This window comes from Lepeophtheirus salmonis, chromosome 13 (genome assembly GCF_016086655.4).
Source record: "Lepeophtheirus salmonis chromosome 13, UVic_Lsal_1.4, whole genome shotgun sequence".
Classification (NCBI taxonomy): domain Eukaryota; kingdom Metazoa; phylum Arthropoda; class Copepoda; order Siphonostomatoida; family Caligidae; genus Lepeophtheirus; species Lepeophtheirus salmonis.
Window position 1 is genome coordinate 34652019 of NC_052143.2, and position 19376 is coordinate 34671394.

Below are 19376 nucleotides of genomic sequence, written 5' to 3' on the forward strand. Positions count from 1 at the left end.
CTGATATAATAGTTGCTGTTGATTGTTTTTCCATGTTCCAAGTAGTCGATGAATAAAATTCCATCCGAATCCCAAAATACAGAGGACATGCCCTTCCCAGTCGATGTTTGAGTCTTTGGACGGCTTTCTCCGTCTGCACACCACTCAGCAGACTGCCGTTTTGATTTTGGAGTGAATCCATGTTTCATCCATTAAGATGTAATGACGTAAAAACTCCTTCTTATTTCGCGTGAACATCTCCAAACAGCTCTTTGAATCATCTGCTCGTTGTTGCTTATGCTCTGGTGTGAGCAAACGCGGCACCCCTTTGGAAAACAGCTTTTTCATACCAAATGTTCGTGTATGATGGTGTAAATACTACCTTTTGATAACTTCAGAGTGGCAGCTATCTCTGGCAACTTCACTTTGCGATTACCCATGATGATTTTTAGCGTTTTTGCAATGTTTTCTGGAATAACCACCTCATTTTGCCGACCAGGGCGTTCAGCATCATCGGTGTCCGTACGACCACGTTTGAAATCGGCAAGCTATCGTTTGTTTTCACTGGGGCAGAGTCCGGTTCACATTTTTCAACCCAAGCTTTGGCTGAATGGTGTTTTTCCCATCATAAAGCAAATGATAAATCAACACACGAAATTGCTTTCAATCCATCGTTTTTAAGAATCACAAAAGTAGCGTTACTTAAACCACTGTAACGCGATAAATAGTTACCCAAAATCCATGAAATTTTGACAATAACCTTTTGAATGTTTGTACTTCCGAAAAATATTCTGCTATTTTGTTAGTGACACCATCTGGTAGTGATGTCTGGCCTTATTGGCCGATGTAATAATTAAAACTTCAATGACGATGCTATAATTTGTTAATCAATTTTGACTTTATCGTAAAATGTTCTATAATTTTAAAAACCCTAGCGTTAAAAAATGAGGACAGTTTTTTAATATTTTTTCGTGTAACTTATATCATTGTAATTATTGATTATTTAGTTATAATTTGATAATAAATCCATCAAAATTCTAAATTCACTCATTTGTTACAAAATGCAGGTCTTGTAACGCCCGCTGGCTAACACCCCAACTATGCCATAGAATACGAAAATTATCTTTGATATTTTCAATTGCAGAAGGTCTTTTAGACTTTAGAGCCTTAATGAAAAAATCTCGTTTTTAGTGTCGAATTTAAATTCAGGGCCATATTTCAAAATGAAATAAATATATAGATGAAAATTAAGGGAAATAACAATGAATAATTTTGCTTTCTTAATATAAAAATTACTCGCCGTTTTACAAGAGAACACAATTCAATACTTATATCAGTTTATACAAATATGTTTGTCTTCAATAATGAAATAATAATAAGATTTTGAGATAAAAAATGAATATAATGTGATGGCTGATGACAACTTTAGTCTCTAGAGCACTCAGAAATAAAAACAGTACTCCCCTAAGAAGGGGGAGGGGGATGTTTATTTATAAAAATGAGAAAATTCAATTTTAGCCCATCTTTTCTTCCAAATGAAAAATAACGAATGTATTCTAATGTATTATTTGAGATAAGGAACTATAATGAAACATTTGAAGTTCAACAGCATAACTTTAAAATTGAAACTGATTAAGTTCACCAACATAAATTTAGAATTGAAACTTCTAAATCCTTTTACAAATAGAGAATGTTTAAAAAAGTTCTTTTCAAACGGCTATAGAGATTTTTAAAAAATGCCCTTTGAACACTGAATCTTTACAAACATATTTTTTTTATTAAAATATAAAAGAAAATCCAATTAACATGCCTTCCTTAAAATTGGACACCCTAGTACACACGCTAGAACAAAAATTTAGAAGAATTTGACCTTTTTTGTGACCTTTAACTGTCCTTTATTAGCTTATAATGTTATATATCAATGCTTTAACGTTTATCCGAAAAGTAAGGATACAATTGAATTTGATTTTAACAACCTCCCCCTACTATGGTATACACGCTCGATGCTACACACAAAATCCCTGCGAGAGTTAATTCATTTTTACATATTCATTTTACATGGTTTGTATTTTACTCAAATCTTTACATATACGTAGTATAAATAGTGTTGTGTCAGTCCTTATTTATTTGGTCCAGTAGAGTCTTAGGCCCGGTCTGATCGGTCTTTGGGACCGGACTTTAGGAGTACTATGAGTACTAAAATTGATTAAACAAAGGAGAGATACAGTTGAGTAACGTCATAAAGTACCGAGCTTTATAACTTTTAGGACTGTACTGAACCGGACCGAGACTGAACTGGAAGGTACTGCAGTCCTAAATAAGAACCGCTTCAGCACTAACTACAAATGCATATGAATTATGATATAAATAAAAGAACATTAACTAAAACAAACAGAAAGAGTGTGCCATACTCTACATATGCTACATACATATGCATGTAATATTTTATTAATACATCTGTGTGTGTATGTATTTATTTAAATTGCTTGAATACCATTTTTTTTCCAAATTAAATATGTAATTAATGATTCCATTCTTTTTTTTTACATTTTTAGCACCAAAAACGGAGAATATATCCTCAGTGCCGGCTCTCCTGAGAGACGCATCTACTGGCTTCAACATCTACAAAGAGCTAGGCGAGAATATTCTACCTATGCCGTCAATCGGAACTCCATGTTTTACTCCCAGGTTCGATACTCATCAATCAATTCCACCTTATTTGTAAAGTTTGTATAATTGTTTTACAAAAGTTCGGAGTACCCAGAGGCTTCGAAGAAAATGGGGTTTTCCTGATTATTTATTTTTATTTGAGGGTTTAGCCACAAAATACATATGTGGCCATCAACTCAAAAGCAAGCTAGAATAATTTATCTCATAATTTAGTGTAGATTACATTTGTAGTCTTTCACGAATTATTGTCAACGTCTATCAACAAATTGTTCTTACTAACCCTTTGTAGGGGGTGCAAATTGCACTTGAAGTAGCCAAAATTGATCGTGACAATATATGAATGATAAATTAATTGATTCTATTTGAGTCGAGCCATTTCGGGACCAATATAGGTCTGTGAAATCAAATAAAGGTTTTAAAGTATAGCTTAAATTCTTAGGTATCTGAAATCAGTCCATAAATTTGAATACTAAGCTTATAATTGACTCAAATATGTCAATGAAATATTGGGTTGTAGGTATATATTAAGTAAACAAATGGAATTTTCCTTTTCTTGATTTTTGTTTAAGGTTGTTTTTATGTTGAATCACCAAAGAAAAAGTTAAAAAAGCGGCGGGAAAAAAGTGTTAGTGCTCCGCAATTTTTAACATGAATTTTTTTCCCCTCTATTCTGATGATTGCTGGCTTGTTTGCATGTCCGAAGAGACTTGCTCACGGTACTGTTTTTACATAAAATTCAGCTTTTTTTGGAAGAAGCAGTGCAGCAACGCGTCTCACGCCCAAATTTTCACTTAGAATGGTAAGAACTGACTCGTGAGGGATGTTAAGGCAACTCCCTTAAGCTGGTATGAAGATTTTTTGTTCTATAATTTCGTTCGTTGTAAAAATCGTGAAGCACTAGTGAGGCAGACTGACTTATCCAGCTGTTGCAATCAAACTTGTCGACAGATCGTGCTCAAATTTGGTACCATAATGAAAAACAGCGATGCCGATCTAGAATTTTTTTTTTTAAATCTCTTTTTCGTGGGCAATTTAAATTAACAATTCCCTGTACTTTTTTGACAGAATGTATATACAGTTATTTGCATAAGTTTAAGACCACGTGGGATATTTTCTTATTTTAGCAGAAAAGAATTAAAAAAAAGTATTTCAGAAATTTATTTCTGAGTTGAATTTATTGCTCAAACGACGTTAAATAGTGCTGATTCTTACGTGGAACTCTCTTCAAATCAAATTAGACTGATTTTTTTTTCTTTGAAGGAACTAATCGAAGATCTTGAAAGAGATAACTTCATTTTGGCGTTCTCTTTTCGTGCCTTGGGCACCCTGTTATCTTTTTGTCCTTATAAATCCCAAATTTGGCAAAATTACATATGGCAGTATGAACAGCTATCTTGCTATAGTACAACTTTACGGTAATTTCGCGCTCAGAATAGCCTTTTTAGTGAAACGTCACTATTTTAGCCCTTTGAACATCGAAAAGCTAGCTTTTTTGCCAATTTTTGAAAAATATCAATTGCTGCTTATATGCGAGTATAACCATCTCCTGCTAGCGTAATTAGACAACAGGGTAATACACCCACTTGCTAGACCCAATTGAACATAACATGTACATTACTTAGATTTATTATTGAAGTAGGTGAATTATCAGAGGTGGTCGTAAACTTAAGCAAATGACTGTATTAATTTAACAATTCATTATGAATGTACGTGACTAATATTAACTAAGAACAGCATATTGTTCGTTGATAATTATTATTGATTGCTATCAAATCAAATGAAAAAAGAGAGATGATAATTTGTTGTAATCCTATTATCTAGGATTAGTGGTTTACTCCTTATTAATTTAATTAATTTTACCCGTAAAATCTATAACGAGGGCCGTAGAAAGGCAAGTAAATTGTCTGCTCATGAAATACATAGATGAATAATGAGGGTTATCCCTGGATTTACCAGTGTATGACCTTGTTGGGCTCAGAGTAGAATTGAGGATCAACATTGGAGTAATCCCAGCATATATGCCCTTGCTATATATATAATGGGGTCTATGTTTATTTCCATCCTCTCGCGGATGTTTGCAGCTGATCTGATGGCACAAATTTAGTTCTCTGGAACTCTAGTTCTAGTTAAGAAAATGAATCGAAAAAATCGTTTCTTACCTGATGGTCCATGGTTGAGTCATTAAAATTAATTCATATTTGGTTATATTAAATCATAAATAATTAGTTACAACAAGAGAACAAAAAAAACTTGAACTCTCTGGCTAACGAGAAAATGACATTAGCACGTGATTTGCGCACTCTAAGCAGTTGGGCGTCTCCTGGACTACTGTCTACTCAATCAGCAAGTCCAAAACGTTGGAGAGAAAGAAGAGCTCTATCCAAAAGGCCAAACTGGATCCGGAGGAATGTAAGAAAACAGCCCAGGCCAATCCCCTCAAGTCTATGAGGGATCATGCAAGAGATCTCGGAGTTTCACATCTGACTGTCCTGAGACCTATCAAAACAGTGGGTGGAAAGAGTCTTTTGAGGGCGAAGAGGCCTCTTTTGACACCAACTATGAAAGAAACCGATCTCCTCCGTTGCAAGACTCTTTTGAATTATTTTGAACTCTTTTGGGCCCCCTACAACCTTGATATCAACCCCATCAACTTCACCTTTTCGATCCATGTCGAGGAAAAAGGCCTGCAGTGTCCATCATCCAAACACTGAGGCCCTCAAAACTACTGTCATCCATCACTGGGACCCCATGACAGAGGACTAAGGATTCCAGGCCTCTGCGACCACCTTCAAGTCATCATTACCGCTAAGGGTGGCTACATTAATGATTAAGAGAGCTCAAACACACATCCATTAATAGTATTTATTTTGTTGAAATTCTAAATGTTCAGATTTTAATGGACCACTCGGTATATATATAAGAAATGGCAGTAATGAACTGATTTTCATAAATTGCATATGATCTTCTTGATGTTGAAGAAGTGGATAGATAACTCGGAAAGATGGATTAAATGCAAGGAACAAAATCTTCTTTTAAACGAAGCTTTGACACTTTCCTATCCAGGATTTTCTTTTTCTTTCTACTGGGATTCCTATCCAAAGACTCATAAGTGAAATCATCGGGGCCAAAATGAAGCTAGCAAACAACTAAAACCTTTTGTAATCTTCTTGATAATCCTGATGGCATAAATCCACTTTTTTCTTCGAATGGATTAGCTGGGAGCCAGTGGGTTGAAACGTGAGACGGAATTTTCTACCTCGGTTTACCCACAACACCACCAGGGGCAACACAGGCGTTTGGCATGGTTGATAAATCACCTTAATAATTAACTAAAGTATCTTTCAAAGAATCCACGTGGATGCCGCTTGAATTTAAATAGAACTCACGTTATAGTCAACTATTGAAGAGAAGTAGGAATACCTCTTCTACTCTTACTACACTGGATGAGAAGAGGAAAGAAGGAAAAATAGCGACTATTCCAGTTATATTTCCTTCCTTGGTTATGCCATAACACTTTTCCGTCTGATCCTTGACTTCCACCACGCTTTTTAATTGTGACGTCATAGAGTATAAATGTAGCCAAGAGTAGCTATATATCTCCTTCCTTGACTGTTACCGTTGTTATACTCTATAACGTCAAAATATGTCCATCTTGCCCTGTAGTCGGTACGGGCTATCAAAGTGAAAATTCTGGTAAGCTCAATTACATGATGGCATAACCTTGTATTTCTATTAACCCTGCTATTAGTCTATTATTGATGGATTGCCAAATGCTACTCTTTAAATCCTTTTAAATATTCATAGGATCTGTTTCCAATCATTAGGTGACCGACCTCATTACCTAATAATATATTCATGTCCATATAAACTTGAAAATATTAACATCCATATTACCGATTCTATTGTTTACTCACTAATATCAATAGCGTGTGTATGTTCTCAGTAGCTAGAGCAGCATGTTTTGGGAGGAGTAATAATTTAAAAAAAAGGGTTTCACAACTGTTGTCGTTTTGGATTCAATCCCAAATAATAGTTGCTGAGATTGTTGAAACATATTTGAGTACGCAGTTACATATTAATATAAACGTTTAACCAAATATAAAAATACCGTCTTTCAAGAAAAATATTTATTCCCGAGCTTTTCGTAAGTTGTTTAATCAATACAAACTCGTTTTAATATTGCATATCAGATCATTTGATTAAATAGGTTCCGTGAATGGAAAAAGTTACAAATATGATTTTCCTACGGGTACCTCTTAATTAGTTTTTAAAAAAAAATTAACAACCATACAAATAATTTGTAGCTTTATTACACAATTATATATATTTTTCAGGTGGGATTACTCAAGGAAAAGACCCCTGACACGGAGTTCTCCGAGAAGGAAAACAGTCCTTTCCGGGAAATCATGCAAACCTTAGAACGTCCATTAGATAATTACTCTTCACCTCCAAGGTCCGCCGACTACATCAAAAAGACCTCCTTTTTTCAGAGTTTAACGCGCAATAGACCCAACTTTCGTATGCCCCGATCCGCTTCCATGAGAACACCTTCACCTCCACTTGAGCGAAATAACCATCATGTTGTGATTTCCTCTCCACCTCCAAAGTTAAATTCTCCCAATTCGAGCTTTCAAGTACATATTACCTAGTTCTAATACAAGAAATTTTGAGATTACTTATTATTTTCTTTTTTCTTCCCTAATAGGCCCTTTCCAAGATTCGTAAATCCTTCCGAGATAAAAAGGGAAGTCCATCATCTACTTCTGCCTCTGGTCTTTGGGGGCCCAAGAAAGTTGGACAAACTGCAGAGGAGATATCTCGTGAATTATTTGGTGTTAAAGAGGATCTTCAAGCCTCTCTTGATGATGCCTCTGCCTCAAAAGAAGTCATTTCCATCCTTCAAAAGCAAATTCAAACGCTTCAAAAAGAAAATGAGACGATGTAATTAAAGAGAATGACATATAAACTTAATAATATAATATTTTTCCACACTCTCTACTACTCTCCAGGGCCTCTCTTCAAAAAGTTGAACTCGACGAAGGTCATTTGTTAGAAATTCTTAGGACCAAAGATGGTCAAATAGTGGACTTGGAAATATCTAATAAGGAACAGCGGAAGTGTATTGAACGTCAAGACACTGAACTCCAAAGGGAAAGAGACGAAATTTCTACATATCAACACTTACTAGAGGTTTGTTATAATTTATAGCTTTAATTTCCTTTAGTAGAAATATACAATAATATTTTATGTTCATAACAGATGGTCTGTTATATCCATTTATGTACGCTTTCTAGTCAATAATTCATATTTAAATGGTTATGATATATGTTATATTTTCTCTCCTTTTTAGGCAAAAGATGATTCCATTGTCAGATTAACAAATCAAATCCATGAAATAGAACTACATCAAGCGGTTGTTTCAGAAAACTCTCCCAAGCTTGGCTCCTCAGGAATATCCTTCGACTCTGATAAATTTGAATTTAAGGAATTTGTTGATATCGGTGTCCAAACAGATTTATTTGGAAAGGAAAGAGAACATTTATTGGACACTGTCACAGCCTATGAAATGCAAAATAAATTTCTCAACAAAGAAGTACTTGAGTTAAATCAACTGAAACAACAGGCCATTGAGCGCGAACAAAAATTATTCATGTAAATTAAACTTATTTTACAGTTATTTGAGAGGAACAGATAGAAATGGAAGTAATATGTAGGCACTTAGAGGCCTACATATTCGATAAATGTATTCCACTTAATTTAATCAAGTTACTGCTCTAGTATTAATAACAAATAAGAAAAGAAAAAAATAATAAAATATCTTCAATACCAATTAATTATATACTTACATAAATGTTCTTTAGTCTGCCTTAAAACAATATTTTTTTATTATCCTTTTCCAGTGAGGCCTCAGATTGGGAAGCAAAATTTTATCAGATTCAATCCAAATATTTGCTTCTCTTAAACGAACTTCACAATCCTCAGGTGATTCATATTCTCAAATCAAATATAAAACCTTTAATTCAAACGTTTCTAAACTTTCATTAGGTATCTGTATCAGCTTCTCGTCAAGAAATGGTTGGGCAGTTATTAAAGGATATTGTAGAAGCGGCTGAGAAGCCGGTTCTCACAACCACATCTGCTTCTTATGATAGATTTGGCTTTCGTATTGATTCTAATCGTGATGATTCTTTAGAAGACAAGGCAGAGAAGCTTCGAAGACAAGCAGAAGATATCAATATGGATTCTTCCTTTGATGTATGACTCGACTATAAATATAAACCTACTGATAAACTCCGTAATGTTCGAATAACATTTTTTTAAATCTGTTTTTTGTAGAACGAAAATCCAGAGAAGCGTTGGGAAGAAATAATCAGTATTCTTAATTCAAGATCTCTCTCATTAACTAATGAAGATAAGATAAAACATCTTTGTCGAAAAGGGATACCTATTTGTCAGAGAGGCGCCGTGTGGAAAGCCGTAGTGGATTATAAACTCATTCGACGTCAGAATGAAAGCTTTCAAACAGACTACTACAAAAAACTCCTTTCGAATTATAATCCATCACGTAATTTGACTCCTGCCGCTAAACAAATTGAACTTGATCTCCTACGGACGCTTCCAAATAATAAACACTATGATTCCCCCCATGCTGATGGAATACCTAAGCTGAGACGTGTTTTATTAGCGTATAGTGTGCACAATCCAGATATAGAATATTGTCAGGTTAGATGATGGTAGACAAATTGTAGTATATGATTTTAATTTTTATTGTATCCAGGGATTCAATCGCATTGCATCCATTGCTCTGTTGTTTATGAACGAAGAGGATGCCTTCTGGTGCTTGGTGTACATCATAGAGCACGCCATGCCTGAAGATTATTATTCTCGGGATAAACAACTCATTGGCGCACAAGTTGAACAGGCAAGTCCTTTATTTTATATCTGAATTGAATATATTTGCGTCAATGATTTGGTATCAAATTATGAAAAATATAATAATGAAATTAGTTCTAATCATAACTTTAAAATGACTGGTTTTATACTATATAAGAATGATCAAGTCACGTTTCCTCGTATTCGCTACATTTTCATCAAATTTAGTATCAAAGATCCAAAGGATTAAGTTTCTTAGATGCTAACTAAAGAATTAATGTAAGAATTAATAGCTATATTATCATGGTATATTGATATAACTGATGAAATAAGTAGATGTTATCAGAATCATGTACATAGGACGTGCTGAAGAGACCTAAAGTGATACTTTATTATTTTCCTGTCCTGTAAATATATAACAAGATGTACATGGTGCGCTTCTGCATAATTGAAGGTCCAAAATTTGAAGAAGACCTTTTAATTGAAGTAAATAAATATGGAGCATTTTTTTGTTAAACTATACTCAATAAGTTGGTTCTATGAGATTAGGTATAGACTACTAGTGTTGTGGTCAGAGCTGTGGAGTCGGAGTCGGAAAATTTGTACTTCGCGTACAAAAATTATTATAATTTATGTAAATTTTTAACTTATTTACAATCAAAAGCTTACAATGAGTACTTCACACATTTCAAACGTGTTTTATACGTGCACTATATTTTTTACAATCACAATTCCCGAACATCTATTAAAGTCTATATGATTATGTTGCGTAGCCACTAGCCGTACTAGTTCATTACTTTGTCTTTCTACAAACTACCTATAGCTACACTCAAATGCATCAATAGTATTTATATAGACTATAAAATTTATAATTATAAAATTGTGTGTAGGAGTCGCCAAGAAATCATGGATAAAAGGCATTGGGTATCGATCCGGGAGTGTCAAAATATTCAATTGCCTGTTATCCCCTGTTATACGCCATGAGCTATCCTTCTTCTCAACGAGATTTATAGCTGACGACCAATTGGACTTTTATCGCAGGATGATTCCTGCTGAGAGTAACTTCGATATCTCCTTTCTAACAGTTTCTTCCTTCTCAGGGGTAAGACGACGCATACGGATAAAGCAAGGATCTCCTGTAGTACATATCTCATAGTTGACTCCATGACGGGGTCATTGGCAAAATTCATCCTCTTGACTGAGAAGCAGGGAACTGTGAGACTATCTCCTTAAAAATGTTACAACTCACTCCCATTGAAGATGCACTCCTCTTTACGAACCGAGTTCTATATTCACACAGAATTTAAAGTGACTTAGAAAATCAGCTCTGATGATACCATAACCGACATCGGCGACAATAAACTCCCATTGTACCTCTCTTACAGGGTCGAACCTAATACAGAAATTTCTCACTCAACACATTTCTACTGCAGCGCCATTGGCCGCAATGAGTTGATGAAACACTACTTTATCAGGATCTGGAGTAAATTATGTTGGAAGTATAGACCGCTTTGATCTCGTATCAATGAGACATTTGATTCCGTTAATTGTCCAAATGAGAAGTTTGCTGGGATAATTACAGAGATTTATCGTCAGGACGATTACTCGACGCCATATTAGTTTTTTGGAAACAGGAGTTTGGGACACTTATGTGGGCTCTCACACCTCAATGCCCTCTTTCCCCTTTTTTATGATAAAAACATTATTTTTCTTTGTGGGTTCCATGATGTATGGGCTTCTGGTTATCCTTGATCGTATTTAACATACTGGAAGTCTCCGTCATGGTTGAATTAAATTTTATTATTCTTATAAATTTGTCTAAGTTCACATTTGCAAACTATACTGAGAGTTCACTCCTTTGGGTATCTGAAAGACTCTTCACGAGAATGTGTTCGATTATAGCTTCCCGCAGATTGGTTATGGTAGAGAGATAATTTCTCGCATGACTTATAATCTCAGTCACAGAGTGAGCAACAAGATACTCAATCAGTTTAAAAAGTATTTCCATCTTGTTCTGAGTTAATATCTCGTATTCTTTGAGAATTTTGGACTTTAAGTCAAAGTAAGGAGTATCACCCAAAATCCTCCTCATCGTCAAAGACATCAATGACTTTTTACTAAGAGGTTGTAGAGAGATGTTTATATTACACAAAAAGATGGAAAATTTAATTGGCAACATATTTAATTTAATGATTATGACAATCAGCCGATTATTTTATGGGATATCGACGATTTCGCAGAGGTCTTAAAAATGAACGTTTATCCGGAATAACTCCGGTTTTATTTATAGCATTTGAAACAACTGCATTAATTTTATATTCTTGAATAACAAAAAATCAGACGGCACAAATTTTAGCACTCTAGCATTATTGGTGCTAGAGTTATTTGCTTTAAAAGAATTTTTGAAATTTTAAAAATACCTTCATACACACAATTGGCATTAAAAATGAAAAAAGGGGGAAAATGCAATCTCATTTTTAAAATATTTGAGAATGAGAAACAAAATTTTAACGTCTTCCTATGTACTGAGGTTAAAATAATATTTTGATTAGCTACTTTGTTATTCAATTTCTTATTGTAATTTATGAAAGTAAGAACATAATGTAATTCATGTCGATATTGTGGAAAAATGGTTTAGAATTAGAGAATAATTGTAATAATTTATGTATTTATGCACATAACTAAGTAATTCTCCTTAATTAGTGGCAATTAGTGAAGAAAGTAAAGAACAGCTTTCTGTTGTTATATGTGTTCAAAGGTATTTAAAAAAAATAATTAAAAAAAAAGTACTTGTATAAATACATAGTTAATTTATGTACCTTCTATAAATTATGCATGTACATAATATTTTAAAATACATTATTTTGCCATAAAAAATTTAGAATATATAAATGATGGTTAGTACGGAAGATTTTCTCAATTCAAAACACGCAACCTTTCTAGTTGTTTCGAATAAAACTATGCATCTATAGACTCAAATATTAAGCCTATTCATTTGAAGTCTGCATTGTTGATGTCAGCCATTTTAGGGGACCCTAACCGTAGAAAATATATGGAACTCCGAAGTTTTAATCGAGATGGCTTGAGCCGTTTTGTTGGGTATTTATGCTATTATAATCTATAAAAGAAATCTTGATTTTCAAAGAATATAAAAGGATAAGCCATGCATGATGCAGCGGGGCATACAACAGCTGACTTAATCGTACGCAACACTAGAGCCCTCAAGCAATCTACACTTAAAACTGGCCTAAACATCCAAGTTTTAATAAATATATATATATATATATCATGTTCATATTAATGAAATAGTGAAGTATTGGATGTCAAATTGGGAAAAACAGATAAAAGTACTCAAAATTTACTCTCTATCAAAAATATATATCTCTAGTGCCTTGTGTTATTATATGTCTGCTCATTAATGTGTTACAAATATGTTGATACATCGTCAAGCAATCTTATTTTCATATTGTTGATAAAAATTAACTATTATTACGATAGAATGAATAAAACATAAAAGTTATGATGAACAATGCCCTCGAAAAAATAACGCTCGATAACTGGTTCTTTTTACAAATATTGCAAAAATTATATAATAAAACCTTTCTGAAATTTAAAATACTATATTGCAGTGTTATAGTCTGAAATTTCATCTCCAAAATGTTCAATCCAATCTTCTAATAAATGGATCGAGAATATTCTCTTAAAATATTGTTGAATAATCTCCACCCTCGGATTGGCCAATGTCCTGAGGGGTAGTACTGGATATTAAAAACCACCGCCAAATCATCATATTTTAAGGGGCCCTAAGCTATGTATCCCCCCTCTTATGAATCCTCTCGATCAATTTATTGGAAGATTGTATTGAATTTCAAAAAATGCAATGAAATTGTATTGCTATAATATTACTATCACTTGAATGAACTCCCTCGGGGGATGAAACAAACAAATATTTTTAGATATTTGTCATAAATTATATTAAACGAATTTATAAGTTGTTATTATTCATCATGAAGTTGGATCTAAATCCGGGCAAAATTCCTACATGACAAATTTCCACAAAAATAGGTATCTCCGTCGTAGTTTTACCAGATTCAAATAAGGCACACATACAAAGTTTCAACCTCCTTGGTCCACCGGTGTGGCACCCATTAAAGACAAACAATCTCTATTTTATTTAAATATACAGATAATTATGTAATTTTGAGTGATCAAAATGAAATGATATCATCAATTAATAGTTGATAATTAGAATAATCAATGTTGTAACCTAATAATACATTTTAAGATGATGAAATTGCAACTTGGAGAATGTCCATATACAAGTTGCAATTTGTACTGATAGTCCTAACTTGTACACAACATATATATATATATATATAGCGGGGACACTGAACGATTAACAGAAAAAATCTCAGAAGGATATCTATTAAAACCAAGTAGCGAAACATAGACCACGTGATCATTTCTTATTTTATTGGCTACGATAGTCTTTTTTGTCTGCTAGGGGCGTTGAGGATATCATGAATTACATTTACTACGCATGAATTATGTAAAGGGAAGAAAAAATTGCGTACATAATTAAGTGATTATGATCTGTTGTCTCTCAAATGGGACATCTTGTATTTGTTACTAACTGAATTTGGCCAAAAAATTCATCTCGTGATCGGTGCTTTGTTTAAAAAAATAACTTGAACGGAAATATATTGAGAATGAGCGGTTGAATGGACCAAAATATATAAATAAACAGGGTGCCCAAGCTATTGTGCCTCGAAAATGATTTTATTTTTTTCAAATACTATTTTTTCTCCAACCAGATATCAGATTAAAAAAAGTAGAATCAGATTCTGAAAGATTGATGGATTCTAATTTATTATTCAATAAAATCACCTCCAGCCTCATTCATAATCTATATACGAGGTAGAAAGCGCTAGCAGGCCTTCGCCACTTGGTCCCTCGGCATATCCTGGAGTTTCTTCCTGATCCGACTGATAAGTTCATGTTTGGTGTGCAGGGGGTTCGGCTGGTTTTTCATTGGATCACTCTCCACACATACAAAAAAAAAAAAGAAGTCCGGCGAGATGAAGTCGTCTTGGAGCCGTTGACCTCATCCTGTATTTTTGCTACCCCAAAATCACCTTTTTATATGACTCGAATTCCCTCCTAATCTTGCGGTCGAACGTCCCACTGAGTCCAAGCAATTGTTATGTTGTTCGACACGGATTCAATGGAGGACTCCGTGCCTTTTCCAAATACCATTTGGGACAATTAATGTGTCAATTTATTCCTTCTTTTTTTTTTGAACTGGTGCAAGTTTGAGCAAGCTACCTAACAAAAAAACATCAGCTGATTAAGTGCCTGCGTTTGCCCAAGAGATCACGCCAAAGTGGCGGCGTAGAAAGCTTGCTCACCCTTATATGTACAAGTTGCAACCAGCAAATGAGATGCATAATTTTAAATGATTAACTTAAAGTATGTAGTTACCTCTGATAAAAATAATTAATACAATGTTTGGATTTTCAATAGATAATTGATAGGATTAAAGGAGTATTGTTTATAAAAAGGAGATGCATCATTCACAAGTAATTTGTGGTACATTATAAAGTTGAAATGCCTAGAGCTGTTAATACATATTCAATAAGTTAATCAAATAGAGCAAAAATAAATGATTGCACAATAAATAATTGTTAATTCCAATTGAGACAATATTTTTTTTTTTTACATCATACGCCTAATATTGTATATATATATTTTGGTCAATAAATTTCCATTGTTTCAATTGCTTTGGTTGTACTGAAACAAAATAATGACAACAACCACGTAGGTTTCAAATCTCAGGAGTAAACTCTGTTTGTTTTTTCCTTCATATTATGTATACAACAATCTCTTTATTTTTTAATTCTTTTGATTTGTATGAATATATATTTTAAATGTCTTGAGTTTGTATTTGCTATTGCCCCCCTTCCCCCTACCAAATTAATGAATTTTTGCTTTTTACTAGAAAATTTAATAATTGAAATTTTATTTTTCTAATTTTTTTGAATAATTTTCGGAATTTCTCTCTACAAAATTTACTATTTCGTTTTTATTTTCAAAAATGTTTATATTAGAAATATTATTTTTGAAATTTAAAAAAATAATTATTCAATTTTTAGAGAACACCTCTGGATTTTCTAATTTTTTGTGAGTAGTAGTTGTTTTTTAAATTTTTTTTCCGAAAAAAATAATTTTTTAAATTTTTTGTGAAAAGGTTGATTATTTTTGAATTTTTTTTTTACAAAAAATTAATTTTTAGAGAACAGCTGTACATTTTAAAAAAAAAATTCAAAAATTTTTATGATTTGTGAGTATTTGTGGGGTTTTTCGATTTTTTTTTTCTTCATAAAATTAAATTTTTGAAATTTTTATCCAAAAAATTAATTTTTTTGTGAATAGTTGTGATTTGTTGAAATTTTTTCCCCAAATATGGATTTTTAGAAGACAGCTGTTGATGTTTTGATATATTGTACGAGTAGTTGTGGTTTTTTGAAATTCTTATCCAAAAAAATTAAATTGTTTTGGATAGTCGTGCATTTTTGACATTTTTTGGGAATAGTTGTGGATTTTTGTAAAAAAAAATCTAAAACATTCAATATATATAATTTAGTTTTTCAAATTTTTAACCAAAAAATATAATTTTTCAAGTTTTTAAAAAAGAAATGCCAAAAACCAAGCCACTCTTACAAAAAAAAAAGTATAAACATATATATTTTTTTAATATAAAATCCTGCGGACCCTCCTGATTATGTTTAAAACTTTATCTTTTAATTCTTTTTGTGTTCTCCCAACAAATTTTTTATATGTCTTAAGTATATAAATAGTTTTACATACTTACATAATATGTAAACTCATTAGAAAGGGAGGTTCAGGCGCCTATGAGATTGAGGGGAGGCTGCTGATGTCTACTCAACATGCAAAAGGGATTTTTCCCTTTGTAGGTACATGTACATACCTACAAGTGGAAAATTAATTTATTTCTACTTTTTCTGAGGATAAAATGGGAGGAGGATGCATGAAAAAATGAAGTACATAGACATACTCTTGTAATTACTATTAGCAAGCCAAATAGCAATAAGCAAGAAAGAGAGAAAGGTATTACAAAAGAAAAACAAAGGGTTGAGGAGCAACATGAAAATATCTTCTTGAACACTCTTTAAAGACAATATGAATATGTAAAAGAGGCGTGTATAACGGTAAACTAATGTGGTTCTTACTTTTGTGCACTCAATAAATCATTTTCATTCTCTCACCTTCTCAATGGGTTTATGTAGAGTAGTAAACCAACCAATGCTTGGTCTTGCCTTGGTGTATGGAGTAGATATTGATCAAGCTAAGTAGGGCTACGAAGTGTCGGGTTTCAGGCCAAAATAAGAGAATCTATACCATAAAAGTATTCCAATATATACGAGGGTAGTTTGAAAAGTCCGTTCAAAGTCCGAGAGATGATACTACTGGCACGTATCGAAGTTATGTTTAGTAAGTAGTATCTCTTTGAAAAACACAGCCCAACTTTCAGCCAGATCAGTCTATTCTTTCCGTTTGGCATTCGTTTGAATCAATGAAGTGGAGGGATTTTCAAAAAAATGGACACAAAAGAATTTTCTGTGTTGATTAAACATTACTTTATGAAAGGTAAAACGCCTCAGGAGACTAAAAAGAAGCTTGATAAACATTATGGGGGCTCTGCACCTTCGATTAAAACAGTTTATTAGTTGTTTCAAATTTTTTGGAGCGGTCACATGGGCACAAGTGACGCTGAACTTTCTGAACGCCCTGTTGAGGTTACTACTACATAAATTATTGATAAAATCCATAATATGGTGATGGATGACAGAAGGGGGAAAGTGCGTGAGAATGCTAGTGCTGTGGGCATCTCGAGTTGGAATCCAGTTCCATTAATTTACCAACGACAACTGCTGAGGTGTGAGCTGGTACATTGTCATGATGGAAAATTACTTTTTGTGGGCTAATTGTGATCGTTTTTCTTGCAGCTCCATTTTCAAACAGTCCAATAAAGGTGAATAATATGCACCTGTAATATTTTTACCTTTTCCCGATAGTCGATGAGGATTATTTCTTGCAAATCCAGAAGAAAGTCTGCATAATCTTTCTGGCAGATTCCTAGATTCAAACGAATGGCAAAGAAAAATAAATATACTGATCTGGCAGAAAGTTGGTGATTGTTCTTCCAAGAGATGCTACTAACTAAACATAACCTCGATACGTGTCCGTTGTGCCATCTCTCGGACTTTTCAAACGATCCTCGTATACGCATAAGAGATAAATGATCTTATAACATCAGAATGTAATAATAAGCTATGTCCAAATATTGCAATTAAAGGAGATAAATATTCAAATAAAAAATATAAAAACTAAAAAATGCAAATAAATATGTAGAAAAAGGCCAAAAATGTAAATAAATAGTAATTGTCTTCTTAGAGTCCTTCCCCAAGAAGTCTTTGAACTCCCTGTTGTTCATCTTGTCAAGGTGGTATGGGCAGAGACAAAGGCCTATGTAGAGTAGTATACCAGGCTATGCTTGGACTTGCTTGGGTTGGTGTATGAAGTGTATTTACAAAATATTCAAAATCTCAGGCTTGTTCTTGAGATTAATTTTGAATAGTAGTACTTAATAGTAGGGTCATTAGACATCCCCATTTTTGGAGGTATGTTCCCTGCTGTAAAAAATTCCTCACTTTCACTGGCATTCTCAGCCTTATTGGTCTGTCCTTTATAAAACAATTCTTCTTTACCTTGTTAGTGAACTGGGATTTTCTGTACCCCAAATTTCACCTTCTTCAAATAGATTTACATGCTGGAAATTTTTAATATTGTCCTGAAACATCTTACAGAATATATGCAACTTTTGTTAGTGCAAAAATGTATTTTCTCGAAACTATTTCCAATTTTTTTCAATTTTAGGTTTGGTGAATTTGATTAATCTCTTCACTTTGAAGCCGGTCTTTTGCTTTGCCTATTTCCTTTTTTTAATGTAAGGTATACGTATTGCTACAAATGCGATATCAGCTGTTTTTCTACATATAACACTCGATCTCATCAAACTTAAGGAGTCCATTTTTAGTAGCAAAAGTGTGTTAAAAGTAATCAATATTTTATAAAAGTTTTTATCAAAAATGACATTATAATATTTCAAATATAATAATCACAAATTATATATTGCTGATGCCCAAATCCAATGTCATTAATTATGACTAATTAGCGTAATTTTGAGTCTATACCAACTGTCTATAAAGAAATGAAATTTGCTTAATATTTGCGTTAAAGTTTAACTCAAGTTCATTGGCTACGTGTTAATTGATACTAAATATATCATTTCTTATTTAAAATGAGAATAGTCTAGTTCAAAATGGAATAGTCTAATTCAAAATGGCAATAATCCAGTTCAATATAGAATTGTCCAGTTTTGAAAAGAAGAGTGCTATTCAAAATGGAAAAGTCCTATTCAAAAAGGCTATCAGATTACAGATTAATAGATTGCACTGAAAAATTTCATGCCAATTATTTAACTTTTAAAGTCATGAATAACACTGTACACGGTGCAGCCCATAAATTGGCATTAAAATGAAATACTGTAGTCAATTAATTAATAGTTATAGAAAATTTATTTATATATATATATATAATTATTTGTTAAATTTTTAGCCTTCTGTTGCCAAAAATTTCTCCAAATAAGAACAGAAGCTATGGCAGGCTCTAATGATTTCTTCCAGATCAATTAAGTAAAGTTTCCCGTAAAATGGGGGCTTCAAAATTTAGAAGACATGTCACACAAGCCCTTCTTTCGACAAACCTCCAAA

General features: G+C 33.1%; 1 protein-coding gene across 6 annotated transcripts in view; it reads left to right on the forward strand.

Annotated features, from left to right (window-relative positions):
• Positions 1 to 19376, forward strand: part of LOC121128356 (TBC1 domain family member 2B) — a 263354-nt gene that overhangs the window by 119004 nt on the left and 124974 nt on the right. For 4 of the 6 annotated variants that reach the window (XM_071892911.1, XM_071892913.1, XM_071892912.1 and 1 more), the window contains 9 exons: positions 2535 to 2667; positions 6984 to 7283; positions 7355 to 7590; positions 7659 to 7839; positions 8000 to 8301; positions 8550 to 8631; positions 8695 to 8904; positions 8986 to 9372; positions 9428 to 9571. In XM_071892911.1, the coding sequence (XP_071749012.1) occupies positions 2535 to 2667; positions 6984 to 7283; positions 7355 to 7590; positions 7659 to 7839; positions 8000 to 8301; positions 8550 to 8631; positions 8695 to 8904; positions 8986 to 9372; positions 9428 to 9571 (1975 nt within the window). Of the gene's footprint in view, positions 1 to 2534; positions 2668 to 6793; positions 6899 to 6983; positions 7284 to 7354; positions 7591 to 7658; positions 7840 to 7999; positions 8302 to 8549; positions 8632 to 8694; positions 8905 to 8985; positions 9373 to 9427; positions 9572 to 19376 lie in introns of those variants that run through there. The other 2 variants (XM_071892916.1, XM_071892914.1) reach the window with 2 other exon arrangements.